Source organism: Amblyomma americanum, chromosome 7, assembly GCF_052857255.1.
Source record: "Amblyomma americanum isolate KBUSLIRL-KWMA chromosome 7, ASM5285725v1, whole genome shotgun sequence".
Lineage (NCBI taxonomy): Eukaryota > Metazoa > Arthropoda > Arachnida > Ixodida > Ixodidae > Amblyomma > Amblyomma americanum.
Window position 1 is genome coordinate 155675416 of NC_135503.1, and position 17954 is coordinate 155693369.

Here is a 17954-nt window from a genome sequence, read left to right on the forward strand (position 1 = left end):
GAATGAATGAATGAATGAATGCACAGGCCAGACAGGGAGGAGCATAACACGCGATTCCGGGAGAATATTACATCCCTCGATGGGAACCACGGCTGTCATTTGGTACGTCTGCAAAAGTCGATATTCAGCCTTGCAACCACATTACTGAGAGTTACTACGAGATATGAGAGGGGAATTGCGCAAGCATTCCACATTGTGACCCGGAAAAAAAATGTACAAGGGTGACAGAAAAAGAGTGCACTGAACTTGTAAGTAAGCTGATACTTATGCACGTGTCTGAGGGGGTGGAGGGGGGGATTATATAACTCCGCATGAGAGGGCGGCCTTTAGAGGCATTCTCTCTTTCACTAACATAGAAGTCTAGCGCTTGACCTCTTTTCTTGTGCGTGCGTCTTTTATTTCGTACCTTGTGAGGATCCAACTAGAGTGGTGGCTACGGAACACGCGGGTACTGCAGGCCACCAGAAGTGGCCGTAGTGTTGAGCGTAGTGCAGCAGGAGAAACCGCTCCGCTCTCCCTAGAGTAGGGTACGTGAAGGTAAGAATTAGCGCGGGAGGTAATCCAGTGACGGAGTTGCGCGCGGACAAGACCAATATGTGCGTGCATTGCCAGTGCGGGCGACACATACATGATCGCGATGTTGCCCAGGGCTCTTTAGCACGTGGTACTTTCGCGGTGAAGGAAGCATGACGTCGAATTTTTAGTCTGTCTTCTGTATTTGCGCTGCACGGTTCTCTCGTCCTTTGAACTGTAGCCTTTTTACCGAGAGAAGCTCTTGAGCCGAACAGGCATACAGGAGATGAGCTACTCACATTGTGCGTGCGTAAGCTCAGTGCATGCATGTTCTGCGGCCGGAGAGTTTACCACTGTTCGGTTTGGCTCTGCGCAGAAGGCGGACATGGCGCTGGCTCCGCTCACCATGACCTCTCGGAGGAGCACCGTGCTGGACTTCACTGCTCCCTTCATGACGCTGGGCATCGGGCTGCTGCACGCCCGCCAGGACGAGGCCGTCACGCACACCTTCCTCAGCCCGTTCAGCGCGGCGCTGTGGTGCGCCGTGGTCGCCACCGTGTTGGCCGCCATGCTGCTGCTCAGCCTGGTGGGGCGGCTGTCTCCGCTCGAGTGGCGACGCGTCAACGACTCGCGCCTCGACACCGACTACACACTGGGCAACTGCTTCTGGCTCCTTTTCAGCGGCCTCACCCTGCAACGGGTGACGCTCATGCCCAGGTGCTCGCTTCGCAACCTCCTCGGTCTGCAGTGAACGCGGAAACAGCGTTTTCTTGCCCCCCTCCCACTCCCTCTGGTCATGTAGCGCTTCATTCCCTCACATTTGCCTTTACTGTGGCTGATTGTTGCGTTGTACTCAGGTATGTGGTCCTGCTTCAACACGACTCTAACAGTGATACGATTCCTGGTGTTCCTTGTCCTTCCACCCTGCCGCAATAAGGTCTCACCCGGCCTCCGCAGTTGCATTTGTTTGCTGATTGCGTAAATTTTTTTTTTTGCGAAGATAGTGTGCTAGCAACTTCGTATTTGAGCGCGTGCAAGTAACAAAGGTGGCTGTAATTTTTTTCTGAGTTCCTTTTCAATATAGCTTGCGATTTCACTGCCGCAAGTAAACAGGTGGAATTCTGCTCACCGTTGTGCTGTTTTCATTTCTTTGGTCGCCTGTCCTCGTTGTGGTTGCGAAGTGTTAACTTCACTGGTTTTAAGAGCCTATTTGTGCACTCGCAACGAGTGCCCATCCGCTTGCCGCCTGCGCTGTTTGAGCACGGCCGTGTAGGTGAGGGAGTAGGTCGGCAGTGTCGTCCAGGTCTACCGGGTCGTTAGGATGTGCCTGGTGTGCTAACGCGTGCGACTGCGTTCACGAAGCGCGGACGGGTTTCGCCTTCTCACATGTCGCCGTCATGTCACCGGTGTGCAGCATCTTGGCTGGCTGCCACGGTCTCTCAGGACAGCGGAAACGGCGGTGCGCAACAGAGCACGCTCCCCCATATGTTTGTATAGCAATACGTGCGGATGACTAAGGTCCCCTAATGCAATACAGCGGATCATCCACGATTTCCACCGGGGACATCAGCAAAAAATGCCCAGAAAGGACACCAATTCCTGTACCGCATGAAGGAAGAGTTCAAACTAAACCTAACGTCGTAACCAGATGTGCCTACCACCCAATGGAGCGCATGCATAGATTTGGTCTTTGAGCAGGTCAAGATCGGCTCTCATCCTGCCAAGTAAATGTGCACAATTGCTAATTACTATACAGACCACAAGACTGTATTCATTCACATTGCACGTGAAGATAGTGCCAGCAATAAAAGTTTATCTTTGCTTTAACACGTGGCCTAATCTGTGCATATCCTAGAGCGTTAACAAAGTGAAACTTAGGGCAAAACCGAAGGCGAATCATCGGCTAAACCAAGTCAAACCTTGCTTTCGCACGTTTAACTCGGTTTAAAATTGGTTGAAACCCTGCTGAATTTTTTGATCTCATATGCTGGAAACCTGTAAATTTATGAGGAGAAGGCTTGGACTGCTAATGCTTGAATCAGGGTGGCTTGAATCATGGCAGTAATAAATGTAAACAACCATGTCCAGCCAAAGTACCAAACCTACCTTCTCTACTATGCTTCTTTGAAGCAGCTAACTTCACATCTTATACTGCACTTCAACTGGCACAGAAAGCGCCAGAAAGTTAGGTGGGCGGATGAGATTAAGCAGTTAGTGGGCATAAGGTGGGCGTTGCTGGCAAAGGACGGGGTTAACTGGTGAGACATGGGCGAGGCATTTACCCTGCAGTGGGTGTAGACGGGCTGATGGTGATGATGATCCTTAATGGTGATGCCAATGGGGCATGTGTTCTTAAATTTATGTGCAAGCTTTTTCTAGTTTATATCTGTGTACTATGCAATGATAATTAGTATATTGTGGGTTTTATCACTTCTAAAATCTATTGAGTTTCCGTTTAACGCCGTTTCGAGCCTGTGAATAGGGCTTTGTTATGTATAAATGAGGTACATAAATTTTGTCCGACGTTGCGTACATTATAAGGCCTTCAAGTTAATTTTGATTATATTTATTTATTTGCAGTGCCCTCGATAGCCGAAGCATTTTAGAGTGAAGTCGGGTCGAAGCAACATTGTGCTTACAGGAAAGGAAAACGAATACGCGGCAAACATATTGTTACATTATTGTTATGGTACAACATGTTTGCGGTAGCATATTGTTACGGTAAACATGTTACGCGAGACGACGGGGGCATTGTACTGTCGCGGTGCTGTCGACGGCGTTGCAGCTAGTGCTGGCATGACCTGGTTGTGTGTGCTCCCCCGGCTGCGAACTGTCGCGCCTGCCGGTCAGTTAACTCCGGTAATAATTTTCATGGGAGGAAAACAAAAATTGCAACTAGAAAAATATAAAACCAACCGGCCAGGTGTCCCAGCCAGCAATGAAGTAGTAGCGCTTCGGACGGCAGAATGGTAATTGGCTATTCGTTAACGTTTACAAGAAAAGTAGCGGCATGGAAGTTTTGTGTGAAATGTATCTTTAATGCAGTGACACAATTGGCATGCATGTTTGTACTCAGTCATTTACCATGTTACCATGCTATATACTGCTGGACTGTTGTCGACAAGCCATGCACATATCGTCAATGATCATAATCCTCTTTCTTCTTGTTTTGCCTTTCCGCAGTTAACAGTACCAGGCTGGAAAATGATCTCTCAGACAGACCGCTCGGCCTTTCCTTCAAATAGCCTCAGCGGTGGCTCAGTGGTTGCGGCGCTCGGCTGCTGACCCGAAAAACGTGGGTCCGATCCCGGCCACGGTGGTTGAATTTCGATGGAGGCGAAATTCTAGAGGCCTATGTTCTGCGCGATGTCAGTGCAGGTTAAAGAACCCCCAGGTGGTCGAAATTTCCGGAGCCCTTTACTACAGCGTCGCTCATAGCCTGGGTCTCTTTGGAGTGTTGAACCCCCATAAACCATAAACCTTTCCTTCAAATAAATCTTTCTCTCTTGCTAAGAAACAACGCAGAGGCCATCAACACTGAGTGGTATAAATGTTTTGCCCTTTCATGCCGTTCGGACGACTCACCCGGCATTCCTGGAAAACCTCAGTGATATACGGTGCTCGCAGGGCGCCCTCCACCGTCGTGGCACTGGTGTCGTGGTGGCTTTTCTCGCTGGTGGTCATGGTGGCGTACGCGTCGGTGCTTGGCGAGTTCATCATTCGCTACCGAGACCGGCCCACTCTGGATAGCCTGGACGACCTGTTGCGACAAAAGGAGATCCAGTACGGCACGCTGCGACACGGCTCCACGCACGACTTCTTTCAGGTGCGTTCCACTGGCTCTCCTCGAGCGACCACTTTGCCGCCCAGCGCAGCTCCCCATGTTTACGTGAGGTTTTCTCGTCCACCTTGTGAAACGATCGTCACAACTACATATGTTTTCTGTGTGGCTCATATGCAAACCGTGGGAAACAAGCAGTTTATACAGACTATTCGGAACTCATGTATACATGTATACTCCGTATGACGTCATGCACATCATGGTGAAGCCATTTGGAACACTACGTAAATGATGAGGAAAACATGCGGAAAACACATGAAAATGTTTATGCATTTTCATGTATTCTCTCATATCACATGCCCTCCGCATTTTCACAGTTCCGCTCGCGCCGCTTGTACGGAACATTTGATTGGGGCAGTAAAAATCAGTGCACTCGCACCTTGAACTTCCGCTCAAGTTTCGAGTGTACAGCGATATTTGAAAGAACGGAAAACAGAAACAAATACAGCCAGGCAGAATGAAGAATTCTGAAAAGTAAGGCGCGTGTTCGAGTTCGCCATCTATAGCGCCCACTCAAAAAGAAACACAACTATTAGCTGTTTCATGATGAGTATGTTTGCACTGTGTTACGCAGATGCATACAGAGCACATGTAGAATATGATCAACTACCTGGGCTTCGTCTGCACTTTTTTTTTCATTTCCATCGCACGTGCACACACACAGAAAGAATAAATTAGCCGTCTAATCGTGCTAAGCCCAGATTACCCAACTGCAGAGTGCATTCGTGCTGTCCAGTGTTCTGATCTCATGCATACACAATGAACACTAAAGAAACCTTCTCCATATAAACTTTTATGCTGTTGTTTTGTTTTGTCACCTTTAAACTAGCGTGTACGACATGTCTGCATTCGAATGATCGCCTGTTACCGGCGTCTAGGCGAAAACATTTGTTTTTAATTTATTAAAATTTTTACTTTCCAATTGTGTCATGTGTACGCGCTCTTGAACACATAGTCTGCTCGACCACTGCTAAGGTTCCCGGGCTTGCTGAGGGCGCTTCGTGGGGACTTGCAGCCAAGAGCCAGGGTGGCGTCACCGTGTTTCGCCGGGAGCATCGCTCCTGTAGCTTCGAACCGAACGTTCAACAAATTGGCTTGTTGGTAGAGTGGGTTCTGCATTTATCAAAACCAGCGCTCGAAGACGTGGACAGAAAGTTGAGACACACGCACACAATACGCTGATTGCTGATAAAAGATGCGCTGATAAGAAAGAGGACGCTTGCTTACACATGGCGCACCGAAGCCGACTTCATTAAATACGCAATGAATAAAAGTATCAGCTGGGGGGCGCTGCAAGCAGCCGTCTCGAACTGACGCACGTTCGCATCGCTCCGACTTTTCGAAGCTTTTTGGCCCAGACGTTTTTGGGCTAGGCTCCCAAAAATGAATGGGCCAGTGCCATCGTGTTCCTTGTCACCTGTGGACAACAGTTGCAACGCTTCCATGTCGAAGACTACCACAGGAAACCATCCGGATACATCCGATACGCCCACCGCCGATGCCGCCAACATGGCTCCCGGGGAGCCGCAGCAAGCCGCCGAGGCAACATCGCTTCGTAGCGGCACAGATAACGCGGCGCAATCTGTCGCTGTGCTTGACGCCGACGCAAGCATGACGGACGACGAATCCAGCCAAGTGGTTGCGGCGATACCTGTCTCCAATCCCTTCTCTGTTCTTTCCACGGAAAACATGCCTGGAAATAACCATTCTCAGGTAGGATCTTGCACTTTTCCATTTTCGAAATTTGCCAAGCAGCCTAGGATGGAGTTAGGCACTTCTCAGATAACTCAAGAAAACGGTCGCTTGGTGAACAAACGACACGACGTAAAATTTGGCCGCTCGCAGACAGCAATAAATGGCTGCTACGCGGATACGCATTTTTAATCGCGGGGCCCTTCCTCGGCCCCCATGGTCACCACATTCGGTAGAACCGATCACTCGGCTGATAATGACCACTCTGAAGAGGATGACTGGCAGCCTGTTAGGCGAAAGAACAAAGCTACAGCTGCCGATCCAACCTGTGTTAAACATACTGTGATAATGAAGCTAACTTCACCTGGACAACTAGGCTCACTCCCGCACACTGGCTGCACAGAGCCATTGCCGATGAGCTTCCAAAAATCCATTTTCACTCAGGCTTTCAAGTACGGCCTCTTGAAAGAAGCAATCAGTTTGCGGTCGACGTATCGCATACGCATGCCAGGGACCATCTTCTCGGACTGCAGCCTGTCTTAATTTCTGGAAATCCTACATCTATACAAGCCTATGAAACAATTCGCTCCGGCCAGATCCGCGGGGTCATATATCGGGCCAACGGGCTAACAAGCGAACAGCTCATGGCCAACCTCACGTGCTACTCGTGCAAGGTAATCAGTGCCAGACCAATGGGCAAGAACGGAGCAGCCCTCATAACATTTGAGGGCTCCAGCCTTCCCCGCAAAATCCATCTATACAGCATACTCCTGCCGGTCATACCTTATCACCCGAAATCTGTCATATGTGAGACCTGTCATAAAATCGGACATGGAACAAATTCGTGTCCACTAGTCGACCAACGTCGATGCTCGTTCTGCGGTCGCCCCGCACATAGCAACCTCGAGGTATGCCCGACAGAACCACTATGCCGTAATTGCGGAGGTCAACACGTAGCTACAGACCCGAAGTGCCCTGTTCGGCGACAGACTACCAAAACCCTGAGGAACGGCATTGTCCGCCGAATGCGAGTATCGCGACGAAAGGAGCGCAAGCAGCCGAGCTTCTACATGGCAACGAAACGTTTTCGACGGCTGCGCACAAGAGCCCTGCCAGCGCACAGCGGTCACCCTCGGAGCAAATTGTGCTTGTTAAGGACGACTTCCCTCCAATACAAAGTCAGCCGTTACCAAAGGAACCAGGCAGTGAACATAAAACTAGAGGGGAAAATGCGCACGGCCGCTCTACACAAACTGAGAGCACTAGTCTAAGGAATGCCACACCTCCATCCCTAACGAGATCTCTTGAGCATTCCGCGACGGCGCCAAAGCAAGCACACATACACCGTGCTTATGCTGAAACTCTCCGTGCTACACAGCGCGGTGCAGAAACGCATCTGGCGCAAGATCGCTCACGCACGGTGCACTTAGATGAAGACCAACTCAAGCACATTATCGAAATGGTCACTGCTGAGGTGATCAAGCGCATGCTTCCACTCTTAGAACTGTCGCAGGCTTCTCCGAATCAAGAGCCCGGAATTGGGCACACATCATCTTCTCTTCCGCGCACCTTCCAGTTTCAAAATGGCGGGCACTAGCTCGAAACCTCATGACATTTTTGCTTCGGACTCTCCTATATGGTTCTTACAATGGAACTGCAGGGGAATCCGTCGCAAACAAGCAGAACTTCAAAGGAGACTGTCCATCACGCCGACGCTTCCTCTAGCTATCCTGCTTCAGCAGACTGGTACTAATAGGTCCAATCTAATAGGGTACAAACCTTACTGCACCCCTTCCATAGAGCACCGACGTCCTGGGCCAGGATCGCGATCCGCGAATCCAGTAGCCTATGGGCAGGCATGCGTACTTGTTCTCTCTCGCGCTGCCCACACCGAGCTTGATACGACCGCGTGGTGCACGCAGACGCAAGAGGTAGCGGGAGTGCGCCTTACATTAGAAGGGGACCAACAAGCATTGGTTTTTTCGGTTTATGCCAGATCCTTCGGTACTACGACATATCGAGTAGATATATCTTTTATAGAACACTTCTTAAGGATATATCCTCGGGATCGCGTTATAGTTGGGGGTGATTTTAATGCCATGCACACCAGCTGGGGATATCATCGCTCAGATGCTAGGGGAAGGCATCTATGGCAGCACATTGTCAAAGACAAACTGACCATCGTTAACGACCTTACGCTGCCCAGTCGCTGTGGCCAGCACAAAGGTCAACAAGACACTTCTCCAGACCTGACACTTGTTTCCCATCCTAATGAGATCATATGGTCACGGGCTGATGATGTCATGGGCAGTGATCACTATCCCGTGGTGGTGTCATGGGCCCCTCGAGGGCGAAAGTCACTAAAGCGGCAACAACGCCATCGAATAGAGGAGCACGTCTCATGGGACGATGTTCGCAGAATGCTCGGTGAGGTGAACGTTCCCACAGAATTAGACGAACTCATTACTCAGATCAATGGTGCCAAGAAGAAAGCCACAACGAAGCTTTCAGTTAAATACGATGCCCCGAAGCCGGACTCCCACCTTTTGAGTCTGTGGAATCGTAGGCTTCGTGCTCTCAAGGCGTACCGCCGCTCTGGTCGGACATCCCACCGTAGGCGCGCCCTCACCCGCATTACTCAAGAGGTCGAGCAGTATACTATGCAGTTCGCTCTCCAAGATTAGCAGCTGCTGTGCCACTCGCTCAATTGAACAGTTAACTTGTCGAAGGCCTGGCACATATTTCGAGCTGTCCTTGGACGCAAAAGGCCGATTCCCCCTTCCCAAGGCATGGCCCTGAAATTGAACGTCTCCCCGGCTGATCTAGCTATACAAGCAGGGAAGGTCTTTTTTCCCCAACCTGAAAAGGTGGATGCCTTGCCTGCGGACCCCGTCTCAGATACATCGAATGATTACGACGTTCCCTTCACATTAGACGAACTGGAGGCAGCCTTGTATGACTCAAACCGTAAAAGTGCCTCGGGGCCGGATGGTGCACGCTATTCAACACTTCTTAACCTTCCCAAATCACATAAACTTGCCCTGTTGAAAGTATTCAACGAATGCTGGACCAACGGTGCTCTTCCCCCTGCCTGGAAGGAGTCAGTTGTCATACCAATTCCAAAACCCGGTAAGCCAAGTCGGACATTACAAGACCTCAGGCCGATATCGCTGACGTCCAGCCTTTGTAAAGTCATGGAACGTATGGCTCTGAGAAGACTGGAATGGTACTTAGACAAGTTCAGCGTCCTGTCTCCTATGCATGTAGGTTTTCGACGAGGACTCTGCGCGCAAGATATTCTCAGAAGACTTCATAACGACGTTCTCGCATACCCTTGCAGCGCACAGCTCCGTGTGGTTGTTGGGGTTGACGTTAAAAAGGCTTTTGATTCCGTGCCCCACTCTACCATACTTCAACGGCTCCAGGAAGTGGGGATACGCGGGAACCTCTACCGCTTCGTGAAAGCGTTTCTTGCGGACAGAACTTTCTCGGTAATGGTTGGGGATACTCAAAGTGCACGGCAACCTAACCGAACCGGCGTACCCCAAGGCGCCGTCATATCTCCGGCTGTTTTTAATATCGCGATGTCAGGTCTTCCGCCAATTCTAACGTCGATACCCGGTCTTAATTTTGCGGACGATATAACGCTCTGGACCAATTCTGGGTCCCCTGCGGAGCAGGAATTATCCTTGCAGACAGGCCTTAATGCCGTCCACAACTACATCAAGAAATGTGGCATGAAAACCTCTCCGGAAAAAACCGAGTACGTGGCTGTCATAAACGGTCCGCGGCTGCGAGCCGAGGCCGAACGAAATCTTATCTCTCTTCATTTAGGGGACTCGGTTATTTGCCGGAAACAAACAATCCGTATACTCGGAATGCTTATTGACGAGGATGGAGGAGCCAAAAGCTGGATTCATAACACGGTGCTTAGTTGCCATCAGGCTTTACATCTTATGCGCCGCGTCTCTGCTCGTGGGTGGCGAATCAAAGAGGTGGGACTCCGTCAGATAGCCCTGGCACTCATAACATCAAAAATACTGCATGCATATTCCTACATGCGGCTTAACGCGACCCAACGCCTTCAGCTTGAGCGAATCAATCGGAAGGCGATGCGCCTTGTTACTGGCCTACCACAGTTCTGCCCAGTAGAGGACCTACACGCATGCAGCAAAATCAATTCCCTACAGGATGTGGCAGAGCAGCACTTGCAAGCCCAGCGTGTCCGTCTCTCCACAACGGCGGCTGGCCGTCAGATCCTGCGGGCATTAGGCTACAACACTGACAAATTAGAGCTGCTGTCGTCTCCTGCCCCACCGTGGGAACTATTCGATTTAGTAGAGGGTATGCCACTACCAAAGAACATGAGTTCAGCTAATCCCCAAAGGCGCAAAGCTGCCGCTAAACGTCACGAGAAGATGTCATACAAGCTAGCCCAGGAAGGGGCTATCCGACTATATACAGACGCCGCTCAGTTTCAACTTGGCGCCGCAATAGCTTGTCACGACTCTGAGTCAGATACCACAATAGTTGAACGGCTCTCCGAAGAACACACTGTCACTAATCTCGAACTCATTGCCAGACGCCTTGCCATTACTCTAATAGTAGATCGACAGGATCCGGCTCCATGCACCTACCATGTTTACACTGATTCGCAAGCAGCGTACACCGCATGCCGCGCGGGGGGAGCAGACTATGCCGTTCTCAGCGCAATTCGAACGGAAGCCCGACGTCTGCGAGAGGAGGGCTACACTATTGTTATTAGGTGGATTCCTGCACACGAAGGAATCACTGGAAACGAAAAGGCACACCAGGCAGCGCGCGCTGCAGCTCTTTCCGCACCTTTGCCTGGATGCACACTCGTTTCCGCTTCTTGGGCCGTGATGACGTTGCACATCCGTCGTCACCTCCTATGGATAGGGCCGAGACATGGCATCGCGCACAATGCTATCGCCGCCGCATCCTCCAGCACGTGGCGAACCCTGAGCAATTATACCGCCGCCCACCTAGAACTTTCCGAAGGGTAAAGGCGGTACTCCTCCGCCGCGCCCAGACTGACCAGCTTCTGTCGCCAGCAAAGCTCAACCTCATCAACCCGCACTCATACCCGACCCCTCAATGCCCGGCATGCCCGGCCAGAGGCACGGCCGAACACCTTTTGTGGCGCTGCCCTGCTTTTGACGTGGTGCGGGAGCGAGCACTTCAGTCCCTGGGCGGGCACCGACCTGGCACCTTGCAGGAATGGGTCGATCCACCATTACACATCGGATCATCGGACGCACTCCGGCTCTGGCGGGCTTTTCTCCTATACTGCAAGGAAGAAGAAGGGCCTGGCCGTTTCTTTGCAGAGCCGACCACAGGACCACCCCACTTCGAAGAAGAAGTGGAGACCGGCCCTCCTCCCCCTCCCCCACCTCCACCCCCATGAAGCCCCTCATTTCTGCCGCAAGGCTAGGCCTATTTTATGCAGAAATAAAGGCGTATCAAAAAAGTATCAGCTTATCCCGTCAGAGGTCTATTGCTCGTTCTACCTGCGTACGACTTCACTCACTGTCTGAGCACAGTGGCCCTGCACTACCTGTCTTACACTTGTAGTATTTCGTGAAAACATTCCCTTCCTCACGACTCGGAGCGGAGACCATGCAGATAGATGCCTTCAACTTTCCGGGGTTGAGTCCCGCGAAAACCATCCACGGACATATGACTAGAAAATCCGGTTGTCTCCAAAGACACTACCTTTACCGTGGCTCTGTAAAGTTGGCAGTTCGCAGTTATGCCAGAAATACGCGTTTAACAACGAGTATTGTGGTTATCCTTGTATGAAAATAAAACCATTAGTTGCGACCCGTCTACAGTTAGCGCACTTGCTGTGCATGCATTATATGCTGATCGGTTGGCTGGCAATGAATTTTATGTATTACTTTCTTTCGTCTGCGAATGTAAACCTAATGGTTGCATCCTTATGTACTTGGTTATTGCTGACTGCTCATTTATTGCATTTATAAATAATTTATTATTTACTGAAATATGGCAGACCTTTTCTTATAGTTTATCTGCCATTTAATCTTAGCATTTGCGTTGTGTGCATTGTATTGCATTGTGTGCTAAGCAGTGTTTTGTTGTGTGTTATGTCGACTGTTCTAATCTAGAATATTTCTTTGTGCGAAAAGGAATTACCTACGCCGCTGTCAGGCACTAACCACTTTGAACATCTCCGTGTAAATAAGAGTTTCAACCAGGGCTATATTCGCTATGTATGGCAAGAGATCGTTTAGGCTTTGCAGCTCTGGCTGCTTTGTCGAGAACAAGTTTCGGCGGATTATAACAAGGTGCTCAAGAACAAGGTCCCGCGGAATTCCCACTTCCTTTCGCCCCCCTCCCCCCCATCCAGCAACCATGCGCCCTACTTTCCTTAATTAAATAATTCATTTCAAGATATTCTCTGGTTCACGTTCCAATACTTCGTTGGCATTTTGCATCGACTCTAAGTAAAGCAGTTAGTGCACGAAATGCTTCAAAACGTGCTGTTTCTTGGTGTGCGCAGCGCTCGACGTTCCCGCAGTACATGAAGCTGTGGCAGGGAATCCAGGGTCAGGGCGACGACGCGTTCGTGGACAGCTACGCCGAAGGCCTGGAGCGGGTCATGGGCGGCACGTACGCCCTCTTCATGGAGTCGCCCGCCCTTGAGTACCTGGAGAGCCGCTACTGCGAGGTGCAGCAGGTGGGGGACATCATCGGCTCGTCGGGCTACGCCATCGCCCTGCCCAAGGGTGAGTACTGCTAAGCGAACCGAATCGCTCGTGCTTGGTAAAAAGACGTAAGCATGAAATGCAATGCAGAAATTGTTAAGCACCTTCTAAATGGGCTTTCTATGGTTGTAGGTAGCCGCACTCGAGTTTCGGTCGGGTGCCTTGTTTGCTGATGGGCCACTGCCTTCGCTCGCTTTTGTTCTGGCGCTTGAACTACCTGACTGTTTTTACAGTTTCATGATTCGCCACCCGAAGTCGTTGACTCTGGCCCACCTGGGGCTTGAATAAACCAATCAGGTACTAACAGGACGTGGCCGCAGCCCTTGAGATTTACCCACAATCGTGAACTCAGGGCCTTATTAATAAAGAAGAGAAGCAAATAAAATATACGTCCCAGAACCCCTTGCGTGCAAGGTTGTCTGTAGCCTATTCCACGTCTCCCTCTTCCACTTCTCTGCCGCTCATCCGCGCCTCAGGCGTGCCCCCGCGCCATCTACGCGGTTAGTGCTTGTTGAATGTGGAACGTTTCCTGTTGGTGAGCGGGAAAAAAAAAAAGTGCTCAGCAGCTATGAGTTCGAAGCCCCTAGGCTGATGGGAGCAGTGAGCGTCGCTTAGCGCTGACGCCTTCAGCACGATGGGCCAAGCCACCTTGTAGGGGTTCGGTGGTGGCCTATAGGGTGTTGAAGGGTCGCTGCGGCGACCTCGTGAGTGGACTTTCCGGGGGGAATTTTGGCCTTTGCGGGCCTGCGCGTCTCCGGTATTTTCTTAATTCGAGAGGACGTCTGTTCGGATGAGGTCGGCTGTCCGAAAGCCAACTGTTGTCGGAGCACACATCAAATCGTGTACACCCCAAGCCTAGCCTTACGCGGTCAACTTTGTTGCAGCGGTGTCGGCATGCCGGTCCCCCTGGCCGCCTACGCCGCTCGTAATCCAGTCTGGTTGGGGACGAACTTATCGGAAACGGGACAGCTTTGGCATGGACGATCCTGCATGCGGCTCCGACCGAGCAGAAAGCAAATTTCAGAACTCTGCAAGAAATGTCAGGACACATCCACCGCATAATAAGACAAGACACAGAATCTAACAAGGCCATAATTGATCCACGGCCTTAAATACTGTTTCCGTCTCTCCGGTGTCAGTTACCTCGCACCGTTTAAACTTTTTGTCTGTAGCCCTTGAAGTGTCATGTAGTATCAGGTGTTCCAAAGTTTTGTTCGCATACAGCAGCACACAACAGCACACAGTGTTCACTTGTCTAAGTAAACAAAAATTCATACGTTAGCTTTCCAAATAAATTAAGGCTGCCCTAAAGCGGCTCGTTTTTGTCGTCTTTAGGCCACCGCGAGTTGGCCTCAATAGTAACATTAATGGTAACACAAGCGCAGTCAGTGCTGCACAAGGACTGATTCCTGAGCGCCTTCAACTCAGATTTGGTGTCGAGCTTAGTAACAACGCAGGGGCTGCGGTGGGCATGCACTCTTTAAGAGGCTCTTTGCTAAGCGACCGCTCTTGGCCGAATGTCGCAGGCAGCGCGTACCAGTCGGAGCTGTCGGCGGCCGTGATCCGGCTCAAGAGCGAGGGCACGCTGCAGCTTCTGCGCCACTACTGGTGGCGTGAGCAGGGCGCCGTCAACTGCCCCCGCGAGCAGCCCGTGTACCGGCCCACTCCGTTCACGGTGCGCTTCGGTCGACTAAGCCTCGTCTTCGTCTTCCTCCTCCTGGGGCTCGTCATCACCATGGTCGTCATGCTCTTCATTTTCGTGCGCGGACACGCTCGCAAGAACTTGAGCGCCGAGTCCATGGTCAGTTTTATTCCCGTCCCTTCTTTTACTCCACGTACACCCTCAGATACAGAAGCCTCAACAAACCAGGCAGTGGGGACGCGCACTGCGTCAGTAGTACTACGGCCCTTTGTTAAGCTCACGGTGTGTCCGGCATCTGCGACAGCACTAAATGAGCGAAGCCAGTGCGATCAGCGTCCCTAGCAGCGGGAGGGACAAATTAGTGCTCTTGATGCTACGGAAAACTTCCCACTGTTGCATACGCTCCGCGTGAACAGCTGGTGAGCACGACGAACAGCACGCTGATAGACTGCCCCCCACAGAAGTGCCGCTGCTTGTCCCGCTCAGTCCTCCGCCTGCGTTTGAACCGCGCGGACTTACAAGTGATGTCTACTCCTCCAGCCCGTGTGTATTTGGAAGTAAAATTTCAATATAACTCATTTTTGTGCAAGCTGGTACATCGTGATCATGTAATACTAGCGCAAACACTGACAGTCCACAAGAAAGAAGACAAACATACGGGTGGTAACTCCCAGCTGGTTTATGGCCGGGAGCTCACGCCTTATATAAGAGAAGCATTTCTGTTATCTAAGGATAGGGATGTCATCGATGAACAAGCAAAAAGCATGCGTGGGCACCCAATGACATCACACAAAAGGTGGACCATCAGAGCATACAGCTGTAAGCTGTGAAGACAGCTCATTTTCCAGTCTGCTTAAAAGGGCACTGAGCACACTTATAAGTTCAGCTTTTTTGCTAGAGGACCGCGTTCTGATCACAAAGAGACCACTTTGACCACAGACGGAGCTTTTATAGGCTAAGAAAAGCCAAGAGAGCGAAATACAGGGGTCGCCATGAGCGGCCGATTTCGCGAGTGAAATGCGCGCGTTGACACCGATTTTTGGGCGGGGACGACAGAGGCTACATGCTACATCGCCATTGCCTTCAAGGCGGCTGACCCGGTCCATTTGGTTAAGGGCGTCATGGGTTTGAATCGGCTGGCGGGAAGATTTTTACATACACTTACCTCGCCGATAAATGCGTCTTTTGCTGATGGACAAACATCAACATAGCCTGCGGTATGATTAAATAAATAAATAATTAGAATCAGTTTTCACAGATAGCTTTAACTGGATGGAGTTGCACTCAGTGGTCCTTTAAAAGGCCGTTAACGCAACGTCCAGTCTGGCAGATTCCACCAATAAAACACATGACGTTTAGTGCCTGTATGTGGGTCGCCTTTCTTGCCGTTTGTGCGTGTGTATTTTCACTCCTAACAAGAAACGAATGATACAGGTAATGGTCGCGCGGCATACTTGCGAGGTTAGGAGCAGCCACTTAGATGACCCAAGCGTTATCTATACACTTTTATGAAGTGATCGAGAGCAGAATTTTGATTTTGAATAGAATGCGAGAAAACGAACCGATCTGCATATAGCAACAAGCTCAGGAAAAGACCGGTGGTACTGGTTGCTGCCCTGGACTTCGAACGACTGAGGTTCATTCAGTTCATTCTGACCGGCCGCAGGCAATAATCTGAGCAAAAATAGACATCTCGGAGGCTCTCGCCTTCGTGTTGTACCCAACCCCGTGCCGCAATTGCTATACGGCAAAACTCGTCTTTGTCGCCTGCTGCCAACGACGCAGTGTGTGTGGAGGCACCTGTGGAGGCCGGTGACCTTTTGAAACACGTTTTGACTCCCTGCAGAGTGCCGTGTGGAACACCCTGGTGGAAGAACTGCGCGCGGCGATACTGTGTCGCAAGGAGAAGAACCCCAAGGAGGAGGAGGACTCGGCCCAGAACCAGACAACAGCCGCCGGAGCAGCAGCACAGCCAGCGCAGACGCCGACCATCACCACGCCCAACGATGCCCCGTGATTCGCGATGGGCTCGCGCCTATCCTTCTCCGCACGCACAATGAAGGTGTCTCCCGCCGTCCATTTGACAGTTGACATTTGTACGCGATATAGACGGCCCGCGAAAGCTCACGCAGTGAAAAATAACTTAAGGAAGAGGAAAACTAGATCGCGGACAGCGCATTTGTTGCGCATTTTAATGCACTGTACATCGTCGACGAAAGCATGCGATCGACATGAAGCAGCAAAATACGCTAGGGCAGTGGCGCGAAAAGGTCGAAATAAGCTCATGGAGGGAAAGCATTCGATAAAAAAATGCGCATTTTCCTGAGGAGCGCGAAATAAATTTCTTCACAGAAGAAATGTTCTCAGCATCGTAGATTCATGAATGTCTGTAAAATAGGCTCACGCCTGTGTGAAGTGGCCAATATGAAGGTAGGTGTTTTCGGCGACAGCTCAATAGCTCTAAATGTAACAGTGAAATTTGCTATAAACTTTGATGTTGAGAAACGCCAAGTCACTGTAAATACGCTCAGCGCCTAAACGTTTGTCGCCGCTTCAGGTTCGATGTTCCTGGTGAATGCTCGGTCCACTTAGTATTTTGGACTGCGTACTGCTCTGGTGTAAGGTAACAAAGTAAAAATAATTTGTTGTTCTGAAATAAATCGTTGGTTCGCTGAGGTTATTCATGCTGCGAATACAAGGAATTACAACTGGAAGATTAAAATTTAGCATCAAGCGGCTCCAGGATTCCCGTATACACTTAGGTGAGAGCCGCGCTCATGTAAGAGTCACAGCCTCCAAATTCACATCCGAAAAGTCGGAAAAAGTAGTAGGCAAAGTGCGATTGCGTTTCCTGTCTGTATCAATTCCCTGGGCGGGATGTTCCGTGGGGAGCTATCTACAGTGACGTAATAACATGACTTGACATTAAACTATAGGGCGCGATTGATATGAACAACGGTTTCTGCAGAGAAACGGCGGAAAATCAAACGACGCGAGAGCCGCCTCACGCCGACGGTCAGTTATACTGGTCGAGCGCAAATCGCATCGCTATGCGTGCGTATCTGCGTCTTAATTCTTATTCGGAATAACATGGCGTGATGTGAACCCTGTTAATAAAACGATAAATTCATCTACCAGCCTGTTTTATTGGGGGCAGTTCCCAGATTTTCTACGCCTTATCCCCATAAAGAGTCCGTCAGGTGCACGCTAATTTGTCTTGCAGGGTGGTTGTCATACAAAAGAGGTAGGCGTAATATGGGTTCCATTGCATTGTGGGGAAAATAAAATGATACAACCGCTTTCATGTAGAGGCCGCACGCCGTCAAAATCTTGAAAAAAAAAACTGTGGCCTTCGTGGGTGCATGCGGCACTGTTCAGAGCGATGGCCTCAATCCCCGTAATCGCAGTTGTGTAGGTCGGCCACACCAACCAGGATAGAGTGCTGATTTCCAGCACATGTTTGTATTCAGTGCTCACACCCGTTCATTGCAAGAGCAGTCTCCTGCACATTCAGTGA

The 17954-nt window shown here is 50.5% G+C and overlaps 1 protein-coding gene across 2 annotated transcripts in view; it reads left to right on the forward strand.

The window, feature by feature from the left end:
• Positions 1-17567, forward strand: part of LOC144096705 (glutamate receptor ionotropic, kainate 2-like) — a 153309-nt gene extending 135742 nt beyond the window's left edge. For both annotated transcript variants that reach the window (XM_077629549.1, XM_077629550.1), the window contains 5 exons: positions 890-1230; positions 4141-4339; positions 12591-12816; positions 14322-14596; positions 16284-17567. In XM_077629549.1, the coding sequence (XP_077485675.1) occupies positions 890-1230; positions 4141-4339; positions 12591-12816; positions 14322-14596; positions 16284-16454 (1212 nt within the window). In that variant the 3' untranslated portion in view covers positions 16455-17567. The remainder of the gene's footprint in view (positions 1-889; positions 1231-4140; positions 4340-12590; positions 12817-14321; positions 14597-16283) is intronic.
• Positions 17568-17954: the final 387 nt, after the last annotated feature.